Raw genomic sequence first — 21,426 nt, 5'->3', positions numbered from 1 at the left:
AAGGTCTGGGGAGGGATACCAGAGCACGGTGAGGAGCAGGCGGGGCAGTGTGTTCCTGGCTCCTTTACTGAGGCTTCTCTGGGGAGAGTCAGGCCACCCCAAAATTTACCTGTTTCTGATGTTTCTTGGCCATGAATGAATTTCCATCTTTGACCCCTATGGGGTCCTTGGGGACCCAAGTAAACAGAGACCCCCAGAACTCCCCAGAGGAGGTTCCCATAGTTGCTTCAAAGCCTCGACACAGCCTGGGCATTCTCCATGTCTCCTACCATGTCAGGTAAGTCCATGCTTCTTTAGCCTACTAGGAGTTTGAAGCTGGGCTTTGTTTGAGTTGTGGTGGTGATCCGAGGTAGGTGGGTCTCTGCTGGCTTTTTTCACTAATGAGGGCAATGTGTGGAGGCTCTGGGCTCCCTCCTTAGTGGATCAGGGTGGAGAGAATGGAGGGAAAGGGCTGCCAGTAGTAAATGAGGAGCAGTGGCAAACGGTCCTTCTCTTGCCCATGGGAAGTCCTGGAAGCTATGCTAGTGAGGCAGCTGTGCTCTGCCTTGTGCCCCTTAATCCCTTCCTGTTGTGTTCTCTGTGTACAGCTGCGCCATGGGGATGGAGAGGGCTTGGGGTAGCCCAGAGTGTAGTGAAGCCTGGCGAAGGAATGCGTGGTCAACTGAAGGAATAAACCATGTCCTGTATATTTTATCTCCCACACTGCCAGAGAGCTGGCATTCAGAGCAGCTCCTGGACAGGGGCTTTACATAGATGATATTTCTTGGTCGCTACCTGCCAGTGTCTGCAGAGAAGGACGCTGAGCCCCAACCATATTTAGGAACCTGTCCAGAGACAGCGAGGATCAGTGCTGGAGGGACAAGGGTCGGGTCCCTTCTGGAGCCCCACACTCTCTTCCCTTTAAAGCCACCAAGCTGGGCCCTGGTGGGACTTCACATCTTGCCGGCAGCGGTGGGACAGGCAGATCCTCAAAGATGTCTCCTTGTACGTCGAGAGTGGGGAGATCCTGTGCATCTTAGGGAGCTCAGGTAAGCTTGGGAAAGAGTTCTTTAAATTTACATCCTCAAGGAGCATTCAGAAAAGGCTTTCGCTTGCTTTGAACATTAAGGAAATAAGTTTAAGTTGTGGCAAGAAAGTTAGAAGTTTGATATTAGAATGAAACCAAATGACATGTCTTCCTGAATAGAATCTGGAACTAATGTGAAGCCTTTAGAGAGATCCTTGGAAAAGAATAAAATCCTGCCTAACATGTCAGATAATTCCTATTTCAGTATAGAAAGTACTCAGCTTGGTGCCTGGCACGTAGGGTGCTCAGTAAACACAATTCCCCTGATCTCTACCCTGCCAAGAGGTAGGATAAGGAATTAAGCAAGCCACAAGGTTGCATGCCCATTTAGTTCTGTATTCATTATTTAAAAAAAAATTACGATGTATTTCCAATAAGCAAGAATAGGAAATAATATAAAGAATGTTTATATAATAATACCCGGTTTTATCAAATCTTTTAAAAAATTTTTTATTTGAATTCAACTTAGGGGTACCTGGGTGGCTCAGTTGGTTAAGTGTCTGACCAGCTCAGGTCATGATCCCAGGGTCTTGGGATGGAGTCCCGAATCCGGCTCTCTGCTCAGTGGAGAGCCTGCTTCTCCCTCTGCCCCTCATCCTGTTTGTGCTCTCTCACTCTTGCTCTCAAATAAATAAAAAATCTTAAAAAAAATATACATCAACTTAGTTAAAATACCCTGTAAGGCTTTGTCAGATCTTAACATTACACCATAATTGCTTCAGATCCTTTTGGTTTTTGTTTGTTTTTTATTTATTTTTCAGATCCTTTTTGTTTTTAAGGAACTAAATATTACAGACTCCACGAGGCCATCTGTGTGCCCATTTCCCATCTTCTCCTCTTTTCCTGGGATATCTACACTTGAGACTGAATTACAGTTTGTCTTTGTGTCACTGTATCAGCCAGTTATTGTCCTAGGAGGGTCTAGCCTCCAGAGAGGAAGCCCTTTGTGTCAGAGGGCAGTGCTCCATAGGCGTCACAGCTGTGAATCCTCAGCACCTGGAGGATGGGTGCATTGAGTCTGATGAGAGGCTCTGTGTGGACACCACTGGGTCCACTGCTGTAAGTTATCCTGCACAATTTAAGGATGAAAGATTCTTACAAATTGGCTTCAGAGGTGCTTTCTGATTGAGTTCTTGCTTGCACTGATATTGTTGACATTTACTGGCATTACCCACTTGCATTATTCTCTTGACTATCAGTGTGTAACACAAGTCTGTGACAAAAGTCAAGCATGGACAGCCTCGTTTGACCTGGAGAGTTAAATCCCTAGCCTTTCCCCTGCTATAGCAGGTGAAAACTGGGTGACAGTAGTAACATTAAGATTAAATGAGAAGGAATTCTTTGACTAAAACTGTTATACTTTGCTGAGATTTTCTGTTCCTATTTCTAGTTTTTCTTTTTTCTTTTTTTTTTTTTTTCAATTTTTATTGGGGGTGGGAGAAGGGCAGAGGGAGAGAATCTCAAGCAGACTTCCTGCTGAGCTTGGAGCCCAACATGGCCCTCAGTCTCAATGACCCTGAGATCGTGATTTGAGCCAAAACCACAAGTTGGACATTTAACTGACTGAGCCACCCAGGTGCCCCCAAACCATTTCTAATATATATATGTACCATAATATCCAGGGCCATTCTAATTTTCCTTTAAGAAGGAGAAAAGCTGAGTTATTCCTGTGATTTGTTTGTTGCCTTCTGTAGGATTAGGATGGTATTATTGCACACAACAAAGAATGAACTCACTTTCTCAGAATGGTGTCCCACAAGCCAGTGTCATGCTTTATGCACATCTTAGGACAGTGGGTTAGAGGTCTTGATCTGGGAGCTCTTGGGCTGGATTCTGATGATGCCTAATCATGGCTTTATGACAACATCTATCATTTTGGATACTGACCATGGACTCATAGTAGACTGTAAGTTCCCCCAGTGGTGGGGGAGCTTTGTCTTTGTTTTTTTTGTTGTTTTTGTTTTTTTTCCCTGGTGTAGTCTCAACAGCTAGAACAGGGCTGGCCACATAGAAGGTACTTGGTAAATATTTGTTGAATCACTGAGTGAACAAATCAATTCTATGAATTACTGTTAGTGTTTCACAAAATGATGATTTCATTGGTGTCCTACCTAATACAAGACTATTTCTGAAATTTTTATCAGTGAGGTAAAAGACTTGGGTACCTGACAAAATGGTGCAATGCAAGTCTGCCTAGGGTCACCCAACACTCCAGGGGAGGGTAACTATATTTAACTCAATATTTACTATCAGTTGGGACCTAGACTCTGGGCTGCTTTCTCCCTTGCAGAGGACTATTTAGTTAGAATTTATGTCCTTTCAGGGAAGATAACCCCAAAGGTCATGGTTTTATTACCCTTCAGGGCATTAACCTTTTATTTTTTTCTTCTTTTATTGTGGTAGAATACACATCAAACTTACCACTTAACTATTTTTTTTTAAAGATTTTATTTATTTATTTGACAGAGAGAAATCACAAGTAGATGGAGAGGCAGGCAGAGAGAGAGAGAGGGAAGCAGGCTCTCCGCTGAGCAGAGAGCCCGATGCGGGACTCGATCCCAGGACTCTGAGATCATGACCCGAGCCGAAGGCAGCGGCCTAACCCACTGAGCCACCCAGGCGCCCCACCACTTAACTATTTTTAAGTGTACAGGTCCGTGGTGTTAAATACATTCACATTGTTGTGCAACCCTCTCCACCATCTATCCCCTTAGCTCTTCATCTTGTAAAATTGAAGCTCTACATTCATTAAGCACTAAGTCCCCTTTCTTCTTGCCTCACCATTATACTTTCTGTCTCTATGATTGATTACTGTCTCATATAAGTGGAATCATATTGTATGTCTTTTTGTGCCTGGCTTATTTCACTTACCATAATGACCTCAGGGTTCATCCATGTTGTAATCTATGTCAGAATTTCCTTCCCTTTTAAAGCAGAATGAATAGATATTCCATTGATATATGTACCATACTTGCTTATCTGTTCTCCATTAATGGACACCTAAGTTGCTTCCCCATTTTACCTATTGTGAATAATGAAATGAAGATGGGTGGACAAATACCTGTTTGAAAGCTTGTTTTCAGTTCTTTAGTGGATATACCAAGAAGTGGAATTGCTGGGTCATATAGTAATTCTGTTTTTAAATTTTTGAGGAACCTCTCTATACTGTTTTTCACAGTGGTTATACCATGTTGTATTCCCATCAACAGTGCATAAGAATTCCAATTTCTCTGCATCCTCACCAACACTTGTTATTTTCCAGTTTTTTGATAGTAGCCATCCTAAAGGGTGCAAGGTAGTATCTCATGCAGTTTTGTCTTCTTTTTTTAGATTTTATTTATTTTTGGGGGAGAATGCGCATGCATGAGAGGGGCAAGCAGAGGGCAGATTCCCCACTGAGCTGGGAGCCCAATACAGGGATCCATCCCAGGATCCTGGAATCATGAACTGAGCTGAATGCAGACACCTAACAGACTGAGACACCCAGGTGCCCTCATTCCAGTTTTAATTTGCAGTTCCCTAAAGCTTATATGCTTATTGGCTATTCATATATCTTCTTTGGAGAAATGTCTGTTTAAGTTGTCACCCAATCTTGAATTGGGTTAATTGGGGTTTTTTTGGTTGTTGCTGAGTTTTGGAAGCACTCTATACATTCAGATATTAATCTGATATTAATTAATACCAGATAAGTGATTTGCAAGTATTTCCACCAGCATCCTGTGTGTTGTCTTTTTATACTGGGGACAGTGTCCCTTTTCCTTTTATAAGTTTATTTATTTAAGTAATCTCTATACCCAGTGTGGGGCTCAAATTCATGACCCCAAGATCAAGAGTCACACACTTCTCTAACCAAGCCAGCCAGGCATCCTTGGGGATAGTGTCTTTTGAGGCACAAAATTTTAAAACTTCCATGAAGTTCAGTTTGTCTATTTTTCTTTCATTACCTGTACCTTTTCATGTGATACTCTAGGGCATTAACTATTTGCATGTCTAACTTTGCATCATATTTTTGACGGTTTATTTTCCATCGATTATACATGTTAGTTTCTTGTATCCTTTTTCTCCTTGTATTCTTTTTTTGAATGAGCTTTTTCACTCTGCTGGTCCTTTCATTAACGAGTTAATAAATAGTTGAAATATCTTACAAAAAGAGACCTTTTTTTTTTAAGGTTTTATTTATTGTAGAGAGCAAGAGAGTGTGCACAGTGGGGAGAGGATCAGAGGGAGAGAGACAAGAAGATTGTGTGTGGAGCACAAGCCCAACACACAGCTTGATTTCACAACCCCAAGGTCACGACCTGAGCCAAAAATCAAGAGTGGACACTTGACTGACTTACCCACCTAGGCGCCCCAAGCCATCCGTGTCTATGTCAAAAGCATCCCAGAACTAAGTGGCTTAAAACAATAAAAATCATTATTACCTCTCAGGATTTCTATGAGTCAGAAATTTGGAAGTGACGTTGTTGGATAGTTCTATCTGGGGTATCTCTTGAGGTAGTAGTGAGAAGTCTGCTGGGCTATAGTCATCTGAAGGCTTGAGCAGGGCTGGAGAATCTACCTCCAAGGTGTCTCCCTTGCATGCTGGCTAGCAAGTTGGGGCTCTGTTGCTCAGTGGGAATGTGTCACATGGGAAGACCAGAAGGCCTAAGAAAGAACCCTGAGTGTCACCCAGAGGATGCTGGGAAGAAGCAGCCAGAACAGAGGGATAAAACCAAGAGGATGAAGTAGCATCAAAGCCAGAGGACAGAGTTTTACAGAGAAAGGCAAGCAATGGTATAAATGCTGTTGAGAGGTCAGCACACAGGAAGGTGCCCACCAGATGTGGCAACAAGGAAGCAACCTTGATGACCTCAGCCAGGTCAGTTTTGATGTTGTGAGGGGATCCAGGCTCCAGGACATTTGGACCTTTCGTCAGAGTGGAGATTGGATCCCAGAAAGGGAAGTCAAGGAAGATTCTATTCAGAACCACATACAAGGCCTAGGATCATGACCAGGAAGTTTCAGAACATGTTTTGAAAGACAGCTCGAATGATACCACATTTCATTTCTTTACAGTCCCCCTCCTCTCTTCCCACCCTGTTGAAGATGCTGGAGCTAACCCTGAGCTTGGTCAGCCATGGGTTAGTTAAGAAAACCACTGCATAGGAGCTTGGCTTCATCTTTGTATCCCTCATGGCAAGAGGCAGTTTCTTTATAATATTTGAACAAAAGATCTTCTCTTCGTTTTGCACAAATCATCATATCCTTGGTAGAATTCTCTTGCTATCTTTTCAGACAGTTCAGAACCTTCTGCCTATTTCCTCTGTTAATTTAACTTTTTAGTAGCCTGCCAATGCTGGTTCCTGTCTCCATTGACTCTCTGGGCTCATGTAGGTTTGTGTCCACTGTGAACAGAAGGGACTGGTTGGTGCCTTGTCCTAATGGTATCACCTAATTTCTAACCCAAGAAAAACCAAACCAGGGGAAAGAAACTGCCTATATTTTCTTTTTCAACTCAAAACCGCTGTAAAAACCCATAAACAGGCAAAGTTCCTCCAGTCCTGACTGGCTTGTCCCTCTCTGACTCAGGAGACAAGCCAGAAAGGCTCATTGGTAGAGTTTGACCCAGGGGGGTTAGGAAAGAGCAAGTTGGTGCTAGACCAACTGAGTGTCTGGGGACAGCCCAGCAATGCCTCATCGAGGGAGTCCTCTCTGGCCTTATTTTCTTGTCTCACAGGCTCAGGGAAAACCACGCTGCTGGATGCCATGTCCGGGAGGCTGCGGCGCACAGGGACCTTCCTCGGGGACGTGTTTGTTAACGGCCAGCCATTGCGCAGGGAGCAGTTCCAGGACTGCTTCTCCTATGTCCAGCAGGTGGGTGCTTTCTGGGGACCCTGCCACAGCCACCCACAGCCTGGTCTCAGCCTGGTCTCAGCCATGCTGACGCCTCCTGCCTCCCTCTCTCGCAGAGTGACACACTGCTGAGCAACCTGACCGTGCGGGAGACTCTACGCTATGCGGCGCTGCTGGCTGTGCGCCAGGGCTCCCCGGGGTTTTTCCAGAGAAAGGTGGGTAGCCTTGGGCCTCCTGCGGTCCTCTTAGGGTATCAGCCTATGGGGCTTCACACTCCTGCTTCCGTCTACTTGCCCATTTCTCCCCTCCAGTCTTCATCCCTTTAGTCTAGACCTGTGTTGTCCAGTATGGTAGCTACTGGTCACCTGTGGCTTTGAGCGCTTGACACGTGGCCGGGCCTGACTGAGATGTGCTATGAATGGGAAGTACACACAGAATTTTAGAAACTTAGTCTGAAAAAAGAGAATGTGAAATATCTTATTAATTTTTAAAAGTTGGGGTAAATTGGAAGGGGAGGTGAATCATGAGAGACTATGGACTCTGAAAAACAACCTGAGGGGTTTGAAGTGGCGGGGTGGTGGGAGGTTAGGGTACCAGGTGGTGGGTATTATAGAGGGCACGGATTGCATGGAGCACTGGTGTGGTGAAAAAATAATACTGTTTTTCTGAAAATAAATAAATTAATTTAATAATAATAATAATAATAAAAGATTGAAATTAAAAAAAAAACTAAATAAATAAATAAATTGCATTTAATTACATCCCTAATTAAAATTGCATTTGCTACACCTCATAAAAAAATATTGGTTAACAAGTTTGAAATGGTGTATTTTGGCTGCACCAGGTTAAATATGTTAAAATTAATTTCACTTGTTTCTTTCTAAAATATGGCTACTAAAATATTTAAATTCTGTGTGGCTTATATTATATTTCTATTAGATGGTGCTGTTTTAGGAGCTCTGTGTTTGAATAATAATGGTTGTTTTCCTCACTGTACTTTGCCCTATTGAGATTTTTCTCAGCTTTCTTTGAGGCCTTTTGAATGTGTCTCATCCAAACTATATTAAGTTAACAAAGGAAGTAACTATTGACTTGTCTCCTCTTCTGACGTTTCAATCTATTGCTTTAAATGTATCTAATTTGGCAGTAGTCATAGGTAAGCCTGTGGGGACCTTACCTGGAATTGTTGCCTCATTTCTGTCTGGACTGAAAACAGGGAACTAAGGATACAGAGATGTGCCACTTCCAAAGCAGGTACAGTTCCCTGGGGAACCCTCAGAGTCACGGGGGGAGACCAGCAACATCAGCCTCAGAGGCTTCAGCGAAGCCACAGTGGTGAGGCTCCACGTGGGCACACAAATTATATCTACAGTTCAGGCTGCAGGCCGGCCTTTTTTAATGCCATTGAGGCTCCAAGGAAGTCCTCCATATCAGCTGAGGGTACACCATTTTTATCAGGCATTGCAGCGTCTGTCACTAGGGACTTGCTCAATCTGTCCTTGGCACTGGACTTTCAGACAGGGCTTGGAGAGTGATATTAGGTCTAAGCTGTGTCCCAAGTACCAGAAGATTTGTTTGATATAATGCCCAGGTGGTTAAAGGGCATTTTTTTGTTTGAGAGTCCTAGACAGTGCTGAAGGATAGCTTTTATTCCAGAGGAGTCTTAGCAAGGAGTGTGGCCCTCAAGAAAGACCATCAGCCTCACAGGGATGCCTAGCTCTCGTTCCTTCCTGGAGGTTACCGTAGAGTGCTCAGAAGGCATTGCAAGGCTCTTACCATTCAACTGGGTTATACAGGCATACCTCAGAGATACTACAGGTTTGGCTCCAGACCACTGCAACAAAGCAAATATCAAAATAAAGTCCAATGAGTTTTTTGGTTTCCCAGTGCGTATAAGTTACATTTACACTAATACTCCAGTCTGTGAGGTGTACAGTAGCATTATGTCTAAAAGAAACCCAATATACTTAAAAAATTTTTTTTTCTTCAAAAGTTTTTATTTATTTGACAGAGATCACAGATAGAGCAGCAGGCAGAGAAAGAGAGAGAAGCAGGCTCCCTGCTGAGTAGAGAACCCCATGTGGAGCTTGATCCCAGAACCCTGAGATCATGACCTGAGCTGAAGGCAGATGCTTAACCCACTGAGCCACCCAGGTGACCCAAAACCCAATATACTTACTTTAATTTAAAAATACTTTACTGAGACAGACATGAAGTGAGCAAATCCTATTGAAAAAATGGGGTGAGTAGACTTGTTTAGTACAGGGTTGGTACAAACCATCAGTTCGTAGAGAATGCGTTATCTGTGAATGCAGTAAAGTAAAGTGCAATGAAACAAGGTGTGTGTGTACTCTGAACTCTCCTAGTTGGCTGGCATCAGTCAGGCTTTGCTCATGCACAGTATTTCACCGTATCCTGGCATCAACCCTATGTGGGAGGCATATCTCCTGAAATACGAGATTAAGATCAGACAGTTGGGAAGGGCAGAGCTGGAATGCGAACCCAGGCCCTCTAGCTCCCATCATGTCTTCCTGAGCTCTGGGATCTCCTGAATCCCATTGCGATGAGAGGAAATGGAGGTTGTCTTCAGCCCATATTGAAGCACAGGCATGTTCACAGTAGCCCTGACTGTGAGTGATAGAGGAGTTCATCTGCAGACTTTCTGCTTGCTTTAGTATTTCTGTCTCTAAAAGGGGCAGGAGAAGATCCTATTTGTATTTGGGTGGCAGGAATGCCATCATAAACAGATGCTTCTGAGTTGGTGATCCACTTATATCACATATCCCACAGAGAGAGTGAATCTAAGAATGCCACTGAGCTCTTCTCCAGAAAATGCTCATGCTCACATAAATATTCAGAAAATTCATGGATGCCTTGAAATCGATTGATGGCAAAAAACTTTCCCCTGAGGGTGCCTGGGTGGCTCAGTCAGTTAAGCATCTGCCTTCAGCTCAGGTTGTGATTTCAGGGTCCTGGGATCCAGTCCCACATCGAGCTCCCTGCTCAGCAGGGACCCTGCTTCTCCCTTTCCCTCTGCCGCTCCCTTGCTTGTGCTCTTTCTCTCAAATCTTTAAAAAAAAAAAAAAAATTCCCTCCAGTAAATGTTCCTCTGGCACTGGCAGTCCCTCAAAGTCCTGTAAAAGTTCTCTCTGCTGGAAAGTACTTTCTGAGCAAATCTAGTCCATAGGGTATAAAATCCTGATAAAGTAATTTAGTGAGAAGGAAGTGGTGGTGATAATACAGGTGATAATACAGGTTCCTCTGAGGAACCTGAACATAAAGCTGTGCTTGACATGGGCAGGCTGTGTCTGCTGGACTGTTGGCAAATCCTTGAGCTTCATGGACCATTTGAGAGAACACAGACAGGTCTTTCAGCCCCAGCTCTGCCACTTGCTAACAGTTTGACCTCAGGCAAAATAGTTTGACCTCGGGCAAGTTATGCACCTCTCTGAGGATCTATCTTCTCCTCTGTAATAAATAGATAATAATGTGTCTCTCTTGGAGTTGATGTGAGGAATGAGTCAGTTTTATCTGAGAACATACAGCGTAGAGGTTGATGATCCCAGTGCATCCCAATGATCCCAAGGGTTCCTTCTAAGACACTGTACATTCCATCCCCAGTAGTTTCGCAACGTTTGCTAAACACGGGAAAGGCTTTGGGTCCTGTGAAACAGGTTAAATACATGTCCATCCCTTCCGAGCCGGGAGGGGCAAGCTTTACTCCTTTCTTGGAGTTGCAGAGCAGATGAAAGGGATGCTCAGGAATCTGCCCTGGCTGGTGAGCACTTCAACCTGGCTATGCCAAGCAAAACTCAATTCCAGAATCCTTCAATTCTGATGGCAAAAGGAGGACCTTCTTTTTTCCAGAATAAATCATACTGGTTTATTTATGCATTTTAACCTTGTTATTCCTTTAGGTTTATTTCATATGTGTTCCTTCTTTTGGTCAAACCTTTCCCCCATGCTGCTGATCTCATCCCCTGGCTCCACGGGAACTTTGTCCCACAAATCATCCCCTCTTTTACTCCAGCCTATTTGTTGTTATTTTTTAATGCAGTGTTTTGTTTCTTTTTTCATTATAAAAGTAACACAATCTCATTAGAGGTATATGGGAATCAAACTCACTACCATATATATAAGTATTTTCAGTCTGTTTCTAGCTGCTTTCCCCAGGGCCCTATGCAGATAGGGGTAATCAGCAAGGCAGGGCCAGAAGTAGAGATTTTTGAAAGGGTCTCTGGAGATGGGCTAAGCTGAGGAAGGAAAGAAGGAGGGGAAGGAAAAGCCCAACTTCCTTGATTAGAAAGTCAGTCAAGAACTTTTCTAGTTGTTATTGTTGTAGGGGAGTTGAGGAAGACTAAGGAGATAGTTTCAGGGTGCGGCAGAGTCCAAGATAAATACAGCGAGAACTGTGAGACAGGATATTAAGTGTGGATGCAGGTTATAAACTGGGTCCCCTGGAAAATTTTTAAAGAGAGTCAAATAAATATTGGCATCATTTTTAATTACTTTTGGTAGCTTGATTATATTTGATGCAAAATCACACCGAGATTGGACCACACAGGACTCCAGGACTTATTTGGGTTACATAAGGTAGCCAAGGTTCGTTCAAACCAAATCAGGACTTTTTTTTTTTTTTTTTAACACATATAAAACACAATAAAATTTCAGGGGCGCCTGGGTGGCTCAGTGGGTTAAAGCCTCTGCCTTCGGCTCAGGTCATGATCCCGGGGGCTCTCTACTCAGCAGGGAGCCTGCTTCCCCTTCTCTCTCTCTGCCTGCCTCTGCCTACTTGTGATCTCTGTCAAATAAATAAAATCTTAAAAAAAAACAATAAAATTTCAAAAACCAAACATTAAAAAAAACTGCATTGTCCCTATGCCTTTAGGGGATTTTTCTGTATGCTGGACTTAATGCAGCATCTGAAAATATGAGTCCAGTGACCTCTCCTTGTTTCCTGGTGAATTTCCCTGAAACAAATATAGTTTTTGCTGCTCTAGAGACTTTTGAAAAAACAGTTATATTAATTTATTTTAACGTGACACATGTACTATATTATGACTTAGAGCAAATTGGATTTTATCATAGTAGGCATGTTTTCCCTAGGGTGTGGTGAGTCTGAAAGTGGCCCGAGCACTCAAGGGAAGTATGTTGCCTCTCCCATGCCATCAGAACTCCATGAATTGGAGCAATAGCCCAGCAATGACCAGCCTTCCTGGACTTGTGTTTCCTGCAGGTGGACGCAGTTATGGTGGAACTGAGTCTGAGCCATGTGGCAGATCGACTGATTGGCAGCTGCAACCTTGGGGGGATTTCCAATGGCGAGCGGCGCCGGGTCTCCATTGCAGCCCAGCTCCTCCAGGATCCCAGTAAGTGGGACCCAGAACTGCTACTAGCTGCTGCCTGGGTGTCTTCCATGGGTCTGCAGACATTTTCAGTCCTTTTTTTACAGTCTCCATTTGGAAAGGGGTTTGTGTGGAACAGACATCACTGAGGTTCTTTAGACTGGGGATCCAGTTTCTTTGGAAATACTACATAGTTCTTTTTAATTTTTTTCAGTCTTCCAAAATTCATTGTTTATGCATCACACCCAGTGCTCGATGCAATTTGTGCCTTCCATAATACTCACCACCAGGCTCACCTCCCCACCCCCCTTTCCAAAACCCTCAGTTTGTTTCTCGGAATTCACAGTGTCTCATGGTTTGTCTCCCCCTCCGACTTCTCTCAACTCACTTCTCCTTTCCATCTCCCGATGTCTTCCATATTATTCCTTATGCTCTGCAAGTAAGTGAAACCATATGATAATTGACTCTCTCGGCTTGACTTATTTCACTCAGCATAACCTTTTCTAGTCCTATCCATGCTGATACAAAAGCTGGGTATTCATCCTTTCTGATGGAGGCATAATACTCCATAGTGTATATGGACCATATCTTCTTTGTCCATTTGTCCGTTGAAAGGCCTCTTGGTTCTTTCCACAGTTTGGCAACTGTGGCTATTGCTGCTATGAACATTGGGGTACAGATGGCCCTTTTCACTACATTTGTACCTTTGGGGTAAATACCCAGTGGTGCAATTGCAGAGTCATAGGGTAGCTCTATTTTTAGTTTCTTAGGGGATCTCCACACTGTTTTCCAAAGTGGCTATACCAACTTGCATTCCCACCAACAGTGTGAGAGGGTTCCCCTTTCTCCACATCCTCTCCAACACTTGTTATTTACTGTCTTGTTAATTTTTGCCATTCTAACTGGTGATAATCTCAATTTGAATCTTCCTGATGGCTAATGATTTGATTTTGATTTGAATCTCCCTGATGGCTAATGATGATGAGCATTTTTTCATGTGTCTGTTAGCCATTTGTATGTCTTCATTGGAGAAGTGTCTGTTCATATCTTCTGCCCATTTTTTTTTAAGATTTTATTTACTTATTTGACAGATATCAAAAGTGGGCAGAGAACCAGGCAGAGAGAAGGGGGAAACAGGCTCCCTGCCGAGCAGAGAGCCCAATGTGGGGCTCGATCCCAGGACTGTATAAGGACCCGAGCTGAAGGCAGAGGCCCAACCCACTGAGCCACCCAGGTGCCCCTCTTCTGCCCATTTTTTGACAGGATTATCTGTTTTATTTGTGTTGAGTTTGAGGAGTTCTTTATAGATCTTGGATATCAGCCCTTTGTCTGTAGTGTCATTTGCAAATATCTTCTCCTTTACTACAAAGCTGTGATCACCAAGACAGCATGGTACTGGCACAAAAACAGACACATAGATGGGTGGAACAGAATAGAGAGCTCAGATACCGACCCTCAACTCTGCGGTCAAATAATCTTCGACAAAGCAGGAAAAAATACACAGTGGAAAAAAGACAGTCTCTTCAATAAATGGTGCTGGGAAAATTGGACAGCAATGTGTTGAAGAATGAAACTCGATCATTCTCTTACACCATACACAAAGATAAATTTGAAATGGGTAAAAGACCTCAATGTGAGGCAGGAATCTATCAAAATCCTAGAAGAGAACATAGGCAGTAACCTCTTTGACATCAACCACAGCAGCCTCTTTCAAGACATGTCTCCAAAGGCAAAGGAAAGAAAAGCGAAAAAGAACTTTTGGAACTTCATCAAGATCAAAAACTTCTGCACAGCAAAGGAAACAGTCAACAAAACAAAGAGGCAACCCACAGAATGGAAATACTACATAGTTCTTGGTGTTATTCTATCCAAGTACAAAATAGCTCTTGGACTTAGAAGCACTGCATCTGTGTTTTAATGTTCAGTTAGGGTCTTCCGTGAGCACAGGACTCTGGCCCGTCCCTTGTTATTAGAGTAGCAGCACTGGTGGGGGTGGTGGCTATAGAAAGTCAATGAGTTTTGGTGTGCCTAAAAGAACATATTAAATGGCAGGAATTAAAGCAGGACTTTCAATGATACACAAAAAAGTGTGTATTTTGGAGGGAGGAGCTATCAAGATGGGGTATCCAGTCACCTGCCTTTCCTGCTGGGTTTGGTTATTCTCCTCATTACTGGGGAACTCTCAGCTCTTATAAGCACTTGGAAGAGGACATGCTGCACCTGGATACTCCACAGGGGCCCACTAAGACTGCCTTCTCTTCACTAGAAGGCAAAGAAGAGAGACGTTCTTTTTTTTTTTAAATATTTAGGGGCGCCTGGGTGGCTCAGTGGGTTAAGCTGCTGCCTTCAGCTCAGGTCATGATCTCAGGGTCCTGGGATCAAGTTCCGCATCGGGCTCTCTGCTCAGCAGGGAGCCTGCTTCTCTCTCTCTGCCTGCCTCTCCATCTACTTGTGATCTCTCTCTGTCAAATAAATAAATAAAATCTTTAAAAAAAAATATCTTATTTATTTATTTGACAGACAGAGATCACAAGTAGGCAGAGGCAGCCAGAGAGAGGAAAGGAGGAAGCAGGCTCCCTGCTGAGCAGAGAGCCTGAGGCAGGGCTCGCTCCCAGGACCCTGAGATCATGACCTGAGCCGAAGGCAGAGGCTTTAACCCACTGAGCCACCCAGGTGCCCCAAGAGAGACATTCTTTTTTTTTTTTTTTTTTTTTAAAGATTTTATTTATTTATTTGACAGACAGAGATCACAAGCAGGCAGAGAGGCAGGCAGAGAGAGAGGAGGAAGCAGGCTCCCTGCTGAGCAGAGAGCCCGATGTGGGGCTCGATCCCAGGACTCTGAGATCATGACCCGAACCGAAGGCAGCGGCTTAACCCACTGAGCCACCCAGGCACCCCAAGAGAGACATTCTTAAGAGCCCTTCTCACTTTCTGGGTAGATAGCTGCAGTTAAACCTTCTAAAGAATTTAATGCCTATCCCAGCTCAGACTTTATCAGGCAGTTTTTTGCTGTGCAAAGACCCTGTCAACGTTCGAAAGTGCTTCACATGAAGTGAGGTTATGTCTTTTTTTTTTTTTTTTTTTTAAGATTTTCTTCATTTATTAAAGAGAGACGCAGCGAGAGGAGGAACACAAGCAGGGGGAGTGGGAGACGGAGAAGCAGGCTTCCTGCCAATCAGGCAGCCTGATGTGGGACTTGATCTCAGGACCCTGGGAACCATGACCCAAGCTGAAGGCAGAGGCTTAATGACTGAGTCACCCAGGTGCCCTGAGGTTATGTCTTTTTAACCAGCCTTCTCTTAGCTAGCCTTTTGAAAACAACTTGGTGCCCACTCGTCAGCCCTTGTTCTTTGTCATGGTCCTCTGGACAGAGCCCAAGCAATCCATAGTACATTTGAGAGGCGTGATCTTGTTGCTGCCCTGTACCCTTTAATGATTAAGGCCAAGATGTGCTCTGGAGCTGCGTCTCTGAAGTAAGGTTCCCTCATTTGGACTCGGGCTGAAAGCCATTTACATGTAGGTACTTCTAACGGTGCACTGTGTGGATAGGTTAAGATGGGATGGGGTAAGATGCCTCAGTAATTCAAAATTCTGAGTTTAGAGTCCAGAGCCCAGTCTCGTCAGTGACTCAGAAACCTGACCCTTCTTGCCTGCAGAGTTCATGCTGTTTGATGAGCCTACCACAGGCCTGGACTGCATGACAGCAAATCAAATCGTCGTCCTCCTGGCAGAGCTGGCTCACAGGGACCGCATTGTGATTGTCACCATCCATCAGCCACGCTCTGAGCTCTTCCAGGTGAGGGTGACTCTTGTTCCTGCTTAACTCATCAAGGGTGGGTAGATGTACGTGTTGAGCTGGGGATCGTGAGGTAGAGATTAGTACTCGTCAACCAGGGCTCTTGGGGCCAATAGCTCCTGATATGGGAAGGGCACCTACCATGTACCAAATACTTTCTCTGCACTAGTTCTTTGGTCCACACAACAATCCTATGACGTGGGTATCAGTACTGCTACTTTACAGAAAAGAGGGAGACTTAGAAATGATGCGAAATTGAATCAAGGGTCTGAGGTCAAACAAACATCTGGTCCAAGGTCACTCACTCAGGAACATGGCTGGCCCTCAAACCTAGGACCACTGGCCAGGTCCAGGAGTTCATCTGGGCCCAGGCCAGATGCAGCACAATAACACACTGGCAACTCAGATTTAAAAAAATAGAAACATGCTTTGTGTGTCTCCAGTGGGCACAGTAAGAATCCCGATGCATGGGTGAGATCAACAGGGACTGACTGCTTGGAAATTTATTCTCCAGAAGGATATGGTGACCTGATATACACTAATGCCATCGATTCTCCCACCAGCTCTTTGATAAAATCGCCATTCTGAGCTACGGAGAGCTGGTTTTCTGTGGGACACCAGCAGAAATGCTTGATTTCTTCAGTGGTTGCAGTTACCCTTGTCCCGAACATTCAAACCCTTTTGACTTTTATAGTAAGTTTTTTCCCCCACATTTCCCATGATGAATGATCATTCAATTTTGTCATCTCAGATTTCTGCCTAGATGTCAACAGCACTAGTGGATTTTATTCTTGCTTTTGTTTTGGTAATTTCACTCTTTAAGGAGTTAACTTGGCTAGATCAGATAACTTGCCATAGATGACCTATCAGAATGAGGTGGGGGCCTCTCTTAAATCGCTGCATGTTCGCTTTGTCAGAGAAGAATCAGCACAGCTTCTAAATTCTCCCAGACAGCCCCAGTTGAATCCTCAAGGCCTAGCTGATAGGTTTAAAATATTCTGATTTTACAGGTGGGCATGATCACCAGGTATTATTCTGATGGGATGAGGTACTAGCTAGTACTCCTGAATCAATGATAAAACATACATTATGAGCCATTGTGCATATGTATGCATTTAAAAACACATGGGTCATTTCTTTTGGGGAAAAAAAAATTAGTGGACCTGACATCAGTGGATACCCAAAGCAAAGAACGGGAAATAGAAACCTACAAGAGAGTTCAAATGATTGAATCTGTCTACAAAGAATCAGCAATTTATCGCAAAACCTTGGAAAATATTGAAAGAACAAAACACCTGAAAACATTACCAATGGTTCCTTTCAAAACCAAAGATTCTCCTGGAGCTCTCTCTAAACTGGATGTTCTCTTGAGGTAAGAACTTCACCCTGTTGTAGGTGGTTAGACATCCACCAATAAGAGAAAGAGAATTAAAGCGAGGTTGTTTGGCTTTCAGGAGAGTGACAAGGAACTTAATGAGAAATAAGCTGGCGGTGATGATGCGTCTTGTTCAGAATCTGATCATGGGTTTGTTCCTCATCTTCTACCTTCTGCGGGTGCCAAGCGATGTGCTGAAGGGCGCTGTCCAGGACCGCGTGGGGCTCCTGTACCAGTTAGTGGGTGCCACCCCATACACAGGCATGCTGAACGCTGTCAATCTGTGTGAGTGCCCATGCCCAGGAGGTGCCCCCTTAGGGGTGGGGAGGGCACTTCCCCTCTTCCGGATGATCTCTCCTCTCCAGCTGGCATCTTGCAAGATTCCACTATTATAAGGGTATTTCACTGAGCTAAACTTGGCTCTCTCCAGATTCTCCCCCTGGGGAAGGATTAAGTACGGAGTTACTAACCTCATAGTGTGAATTAGTTCACCAAGTAGATCTCGCTAAGGGTCTAAGGATCCAGAGAAACGAGAAGTTAGAAGCTGCTGATGGGGCAGGGTTTGGGAAGGGTTTTTTAAAAGATCATTCCTGGTATTCCTATCTTTGCCATTAGGATGTACAGGCCCTGGAGGCCCAGATACCTGCCAACTTGGCATTATTCTATTCTTTTTGGAGCCGATTTTAGCACTTAATTTTCAAACTCAGTGAGAATCCAGCAGCAGTGCCTAATTGCCTGATGTTCTGTGCCAAGACCCTGCACAAAAAGAGGACAAACTACCTCATGACCCTTATGCACATATATTCTTGAATTTGTGACAACCCTCCATTGACTTTAGAGAGAAAGAAAGAAACTTTGACAGCTTATGCAATCATACTGTAATTCAGGTAGGGTAGAGTTCTGTGGTGGGAAGTACTTAAAGTTCTATCGACAGCAGTCCCCACTTTCCAAGACTAGGAAGTCCCAGCTGGTCCCCACCACCCAGCCCTGACAACTCAAGTTCAGTTTGAGCTGTGTCGTGACTGGCTATTCTGAAACCTGCCTTCTGTTTCCAGTTCCTGTGCTGCGAACTGTCAGCGACCAGGAGAGCCAAGATGGCTTGTACCAGAAGTGGCAGATGCTGCTGGCCTATGTGCTGCATGTGCTCCCCTTCAGTGTCCTTGCCACCATGATATTCAGCAGTGTATGCTACTGGTAAGGGGGTGTTCAAAGGTGTTCAGTCCTTCTGGGTCAGGCCTCCTGGCAAGTTCCACATGGTCACTGGGACTGATGGAGGAGGAGTTCCAGGGTGAAGAACTCCTTCTTCTTGGCCCTGGAGGTCTGTCTTTGGCCATCAATGACCAGTACAGTGTCCTTTGCTTCAAGACAAATAAAAGAACCTGGCTGGAGTCACATGGGACCTGAGAGCAGAACCACAGGACTACATGGTGCCACGGACTGGCATGTCCCACATCCTCTGCGGGGCCTGGGCAGAGAAAACTGCCCTGAAGTCTTTGGGATCCAGGTGTAGGGGCAACAACTAGCTGCTGCATCTTGATGAAGCATGGCTCCTGTCAGCCGGAGCGGCAACTCGGCCTGAGGTTCCACCAACCCACCTGCGACATCAGAGTTGGGCTGGTGTGAGTGGGCCTGAGTGACAGGAGAGGGGCTATGGGAAGAGGCACTGGGAAACCATGAAGTATCCCTGATGCTCTTAGGTTGTGAGTAATGGCTTATAGACAATGCTGCTATTTGTTTCTTAGAGCTTTTAAAAAATAGAAGTCCAAAAATGGGTAGTTATTTGTAGGATTTGTCATCCTAGGGAGAAGTATCTTCCCTAAATCCCATGGCTTTCCCTTAAGATGGGGGTAGTACCTGGTATTCTGAGCCTCTAGTAGAGTAATGGTACCTAGCTTGTTGTCCCAAGAGAACTTCAGGCAGTTCTTGAGATATTGTCTTTCTTAGAGCCATGGGATTCATAAGCAGGTGCTCCTAACATAGCCAGTGTATAGACCCATGATATGTGAGATGAAAAATTACTATGAACTAAGTGATACATAACTTAAAGACAAACCAGCGCCTAATAAGTTTGAGCTTCCAGATGAAGAGTAGGAGGGTCTTGGCGCAGGTGATTAGAAATTGGCATCATTCTGGCGAGTGCTAACTTGCTCTAAGTTAGCAGGAGGCTGGGCTCTTCACTGAGGATAATGGCAAGGACCACAGGGCCTTCCTGCTGGCCCTGATGAAGCCTCCTTGTTCTTTGACACTTGGGAGCATGTTGAATTTCTAATCTATGATGTAAAGCACAGACCTGTCTAGATCAGGCTGCATGATGCAGGGATTTAAAAATCCAGCAGATTTTTAAAAATCCAGTTATTTTTGAGTAAATCAAGGTTGCTGAAAATTGAAGACCTTGCTAATTTAGACTCTTGCCACTCAGTGTGGCCCATGGACCAGCATCAGCCATACTTTGGAGCTTGACTAACATGCAGAATCGCCGGTCCAGCTACTGAATTGGGTTCTGTGTTTAAAAGGATGCCCCAGGTAGGTCCTATGCACTTTAGAATTTGTGAAGCACGAAAAACTGTGCATGAGAAAGTACTTTTAAGATTTGAGAAAACAGGGGACCTGGGGTGGCTCAGTGGTTAAAGCTTCTGCCTTCGGCTCAGGTCATGATCCCAGGGTCCTGGGATTGAGTCCCCATTGGGCTCTCTGCTCAGCGGGGAGCCTGCTTCCCTGCCTATTTGTGAGCTGTGAAATAAATAAATAAAATCTTTAAAAAAAAAAGATTTGAGAAAACAGCAGTTTTAAACTAGGTTCAGTGTAAGCATACAGGTCATGACTATTTTTGATAAAAAGTCAGGCATAAAAAGTCAATCATTTCCAGTAGCAGCACAGCTGTTACTGTAGCAAATACTTCAATTAAATGACAGAAATAATTGTTGAATGCCTACTAAGTGCTAGGCACCATATTATGTACAACAGAAGACTCCATAAAGAGGAGTGAACAGATGGTGCTACAATGAGAAAAAATTAGGGATCTGGGGGTCAGGTGAAGGAGAGTGGATCTGATAAGTATAGCAATATGCCTTGTTCAGCACACCTTCAGGGAGAGAATTTAAGTTAAAGAACAGGGCTTCCAAGGTGTGGGCACTGCTAAGGCAAAGAATAGCAGGGGGTGGGGGCAGTAAGGACCTGAGGTAGCTTGGGATTTGGGGAAATAGGAGGCTGGAGGGACACCATAATCAGAGCACTTTTAGAATCTGAAATCTTGGGAAAATGGAATAATTCTGAGTAAAATTTAAGTCCAAGATTTGGTGAGTGATGAAGCTTAGGTGGATGGGGCCACTGGAACAGATCAGGATACCTAATTAGGAAGTGTTGATGTTGATGGCTAATCAGGAAGGTTAAAAAGACCTTGAGGATAATGACAGTGGATCGGAATGCAAAGACTGACCCTGGTACAGATATCATAAGATCATCAAAGGTGAGAGAGAATGTCATAAAAGCCACAAAGGATTGCACTGAGAAAGAGAACAGTACAAGCAAATTTCATGATTTGTATGAGAGGAAAGATAGATGGCCTTGGAGAGTGGTCAGGAGGCATGCCTACGAGACATGCCAACTCCTTTTCCTTACTCTACAGATGGAAGAGAGAGCAGCCATAACTAATGGTTGTTGAGGACATACTATTATCTAGGAAGTGTATTTAGTGAAAGGAGTTTAAGAGTTAAGGGGCATGGATGTAGGAAAGTCTGTTTACAAGAAAATGAAGATCAAATCAATGGAAGGGGCTGGTAGAATAAAAGACAAGAATGGAATGGAACAGACCTGGGAGAGCTAATTCACCAGAGGATGGCGGCAGTGAAGGGTTTTCACACTGGCAGCAACCCCACATAACCGGGATGGAGGAGCAGAGAAGTAGGCTGAGTGAGCCCTTAACACTGGGAGAGTAGGCTAGCTAGGACAGGAGCAGTGCCAGCATAGGCAGAACGTGGTTATTTTTGGAGAAGCCTGGGGAGTTCAACCACTC

The 21,426-nt window shown here is 44.2% G+C and overlaps 2 protein-coding genes across 11 annotated transcripts in view; one reads left to right on the top strand and one right to left on the bottom strand.

Annotated features, from left to right (window-relative positions):
- The first annotated feature begins 3 nt into the window (after window positions 1–3).
- Window positions 4–21,426, top strand: part of ABCG5 (ATP binding cassette subfamily G member 5) — a 41,350-nt gene continuing 19,927 nt past the window's right edge. For 3 of the 4 annotated variants that reach the window (XR_014315991.1, XR_014315992.1, XM_082746948.1), the window contains exons 1-10: window positions 4–277; window positions 907–1,028; window positions 6,783–6,919; window positions 7,015–7,113; window positions 12,135–12,267; window positions 15,900–16,039; window positions 16,603–16,732; window positions 17,198–17,411; window positions 17,494–17,699; window positions 18,470–18,608. Coding sequence is in view for 1 of the 4 variants with exons in the window: in XM_082746948.1 (XP_082603074.1) it covers window positions 132–277; window positions 907–1,028; window positions 6,783–6,919; window positions 7,015–7,113; window positions 12,135–12,267; window positions 15,900–16,039; window positions 16,603–16,732; window positions 17,198–17,411; window positions 17,494–17,699; window positions 18,470–18,608 (1,466 nt within the window). In the remaining 3 variants the exon portion in view is untranslated. The remainder of the gene's footprint in view (window positions 278–906; window positions 1,029–6,782; window positions 6,920–7,014; window positions 7,114–12,134; window positions 12,268–15,899; window positions 16,040–16,602; window positions 16,733–17,197; window positions 17,412–17,493; window positions 17,700–18,469; window positions 18,609–21,426) is intronic. The other variant, XR_014315993.1, reaches the window with a different exon arrangement.
- Window positions 7,108–21,426, bottom strand: part of DYNC2LI1 (dynein cytoplasmic 2 light intermediate chain 1) — a 68,322-nt gene continuing 54,003 nt past the window's right edge. For 3 of the 7 annotated variants that reach the window (XR_014315995.1, XM_082746960.1, XM_082746957.1), the window contains one exon: window positions 8,530–8,732. Coding sequence is in view for 3 of the 7 variants with exons in the window: in XM_082746960.1 (XP_082603086.1) it covers window positions 8,562–8,732 (171 nt within the window). In the remaining 4 variants the exon portion in view is untranslated. Of the gene's footprint in view, window positions 7,311–8,529; window positions 8,733–9,082; window positions 9,125–12,539; window positions 12,677–17,347; window positions 17,854–21,426 lie in introns of those variants that run through there. The other 4 variants (XM_082746959.1, XR_014315994.1, XR_014315996.1 and 1 more) reach the window with 4 other exon arrangements.

The sequence above is a fragment of the Mustela nivalis genome (genome assembly GCF_964662115.1).
Source record: "Mustela nivalis genome assembly, chromosome: 8".
NCBI classification, from domain to species: domain Eukaryota; kingdom Metazoa; phylum Chordata; class Mammalia; order Carnivora; family Mustelidae; genus Mustela; species Mustela nivalis.
Note: the sequence above shows the minus strand (reverse complement) of the source record. Positions and strands in the feature narration are given on the sequence as shown.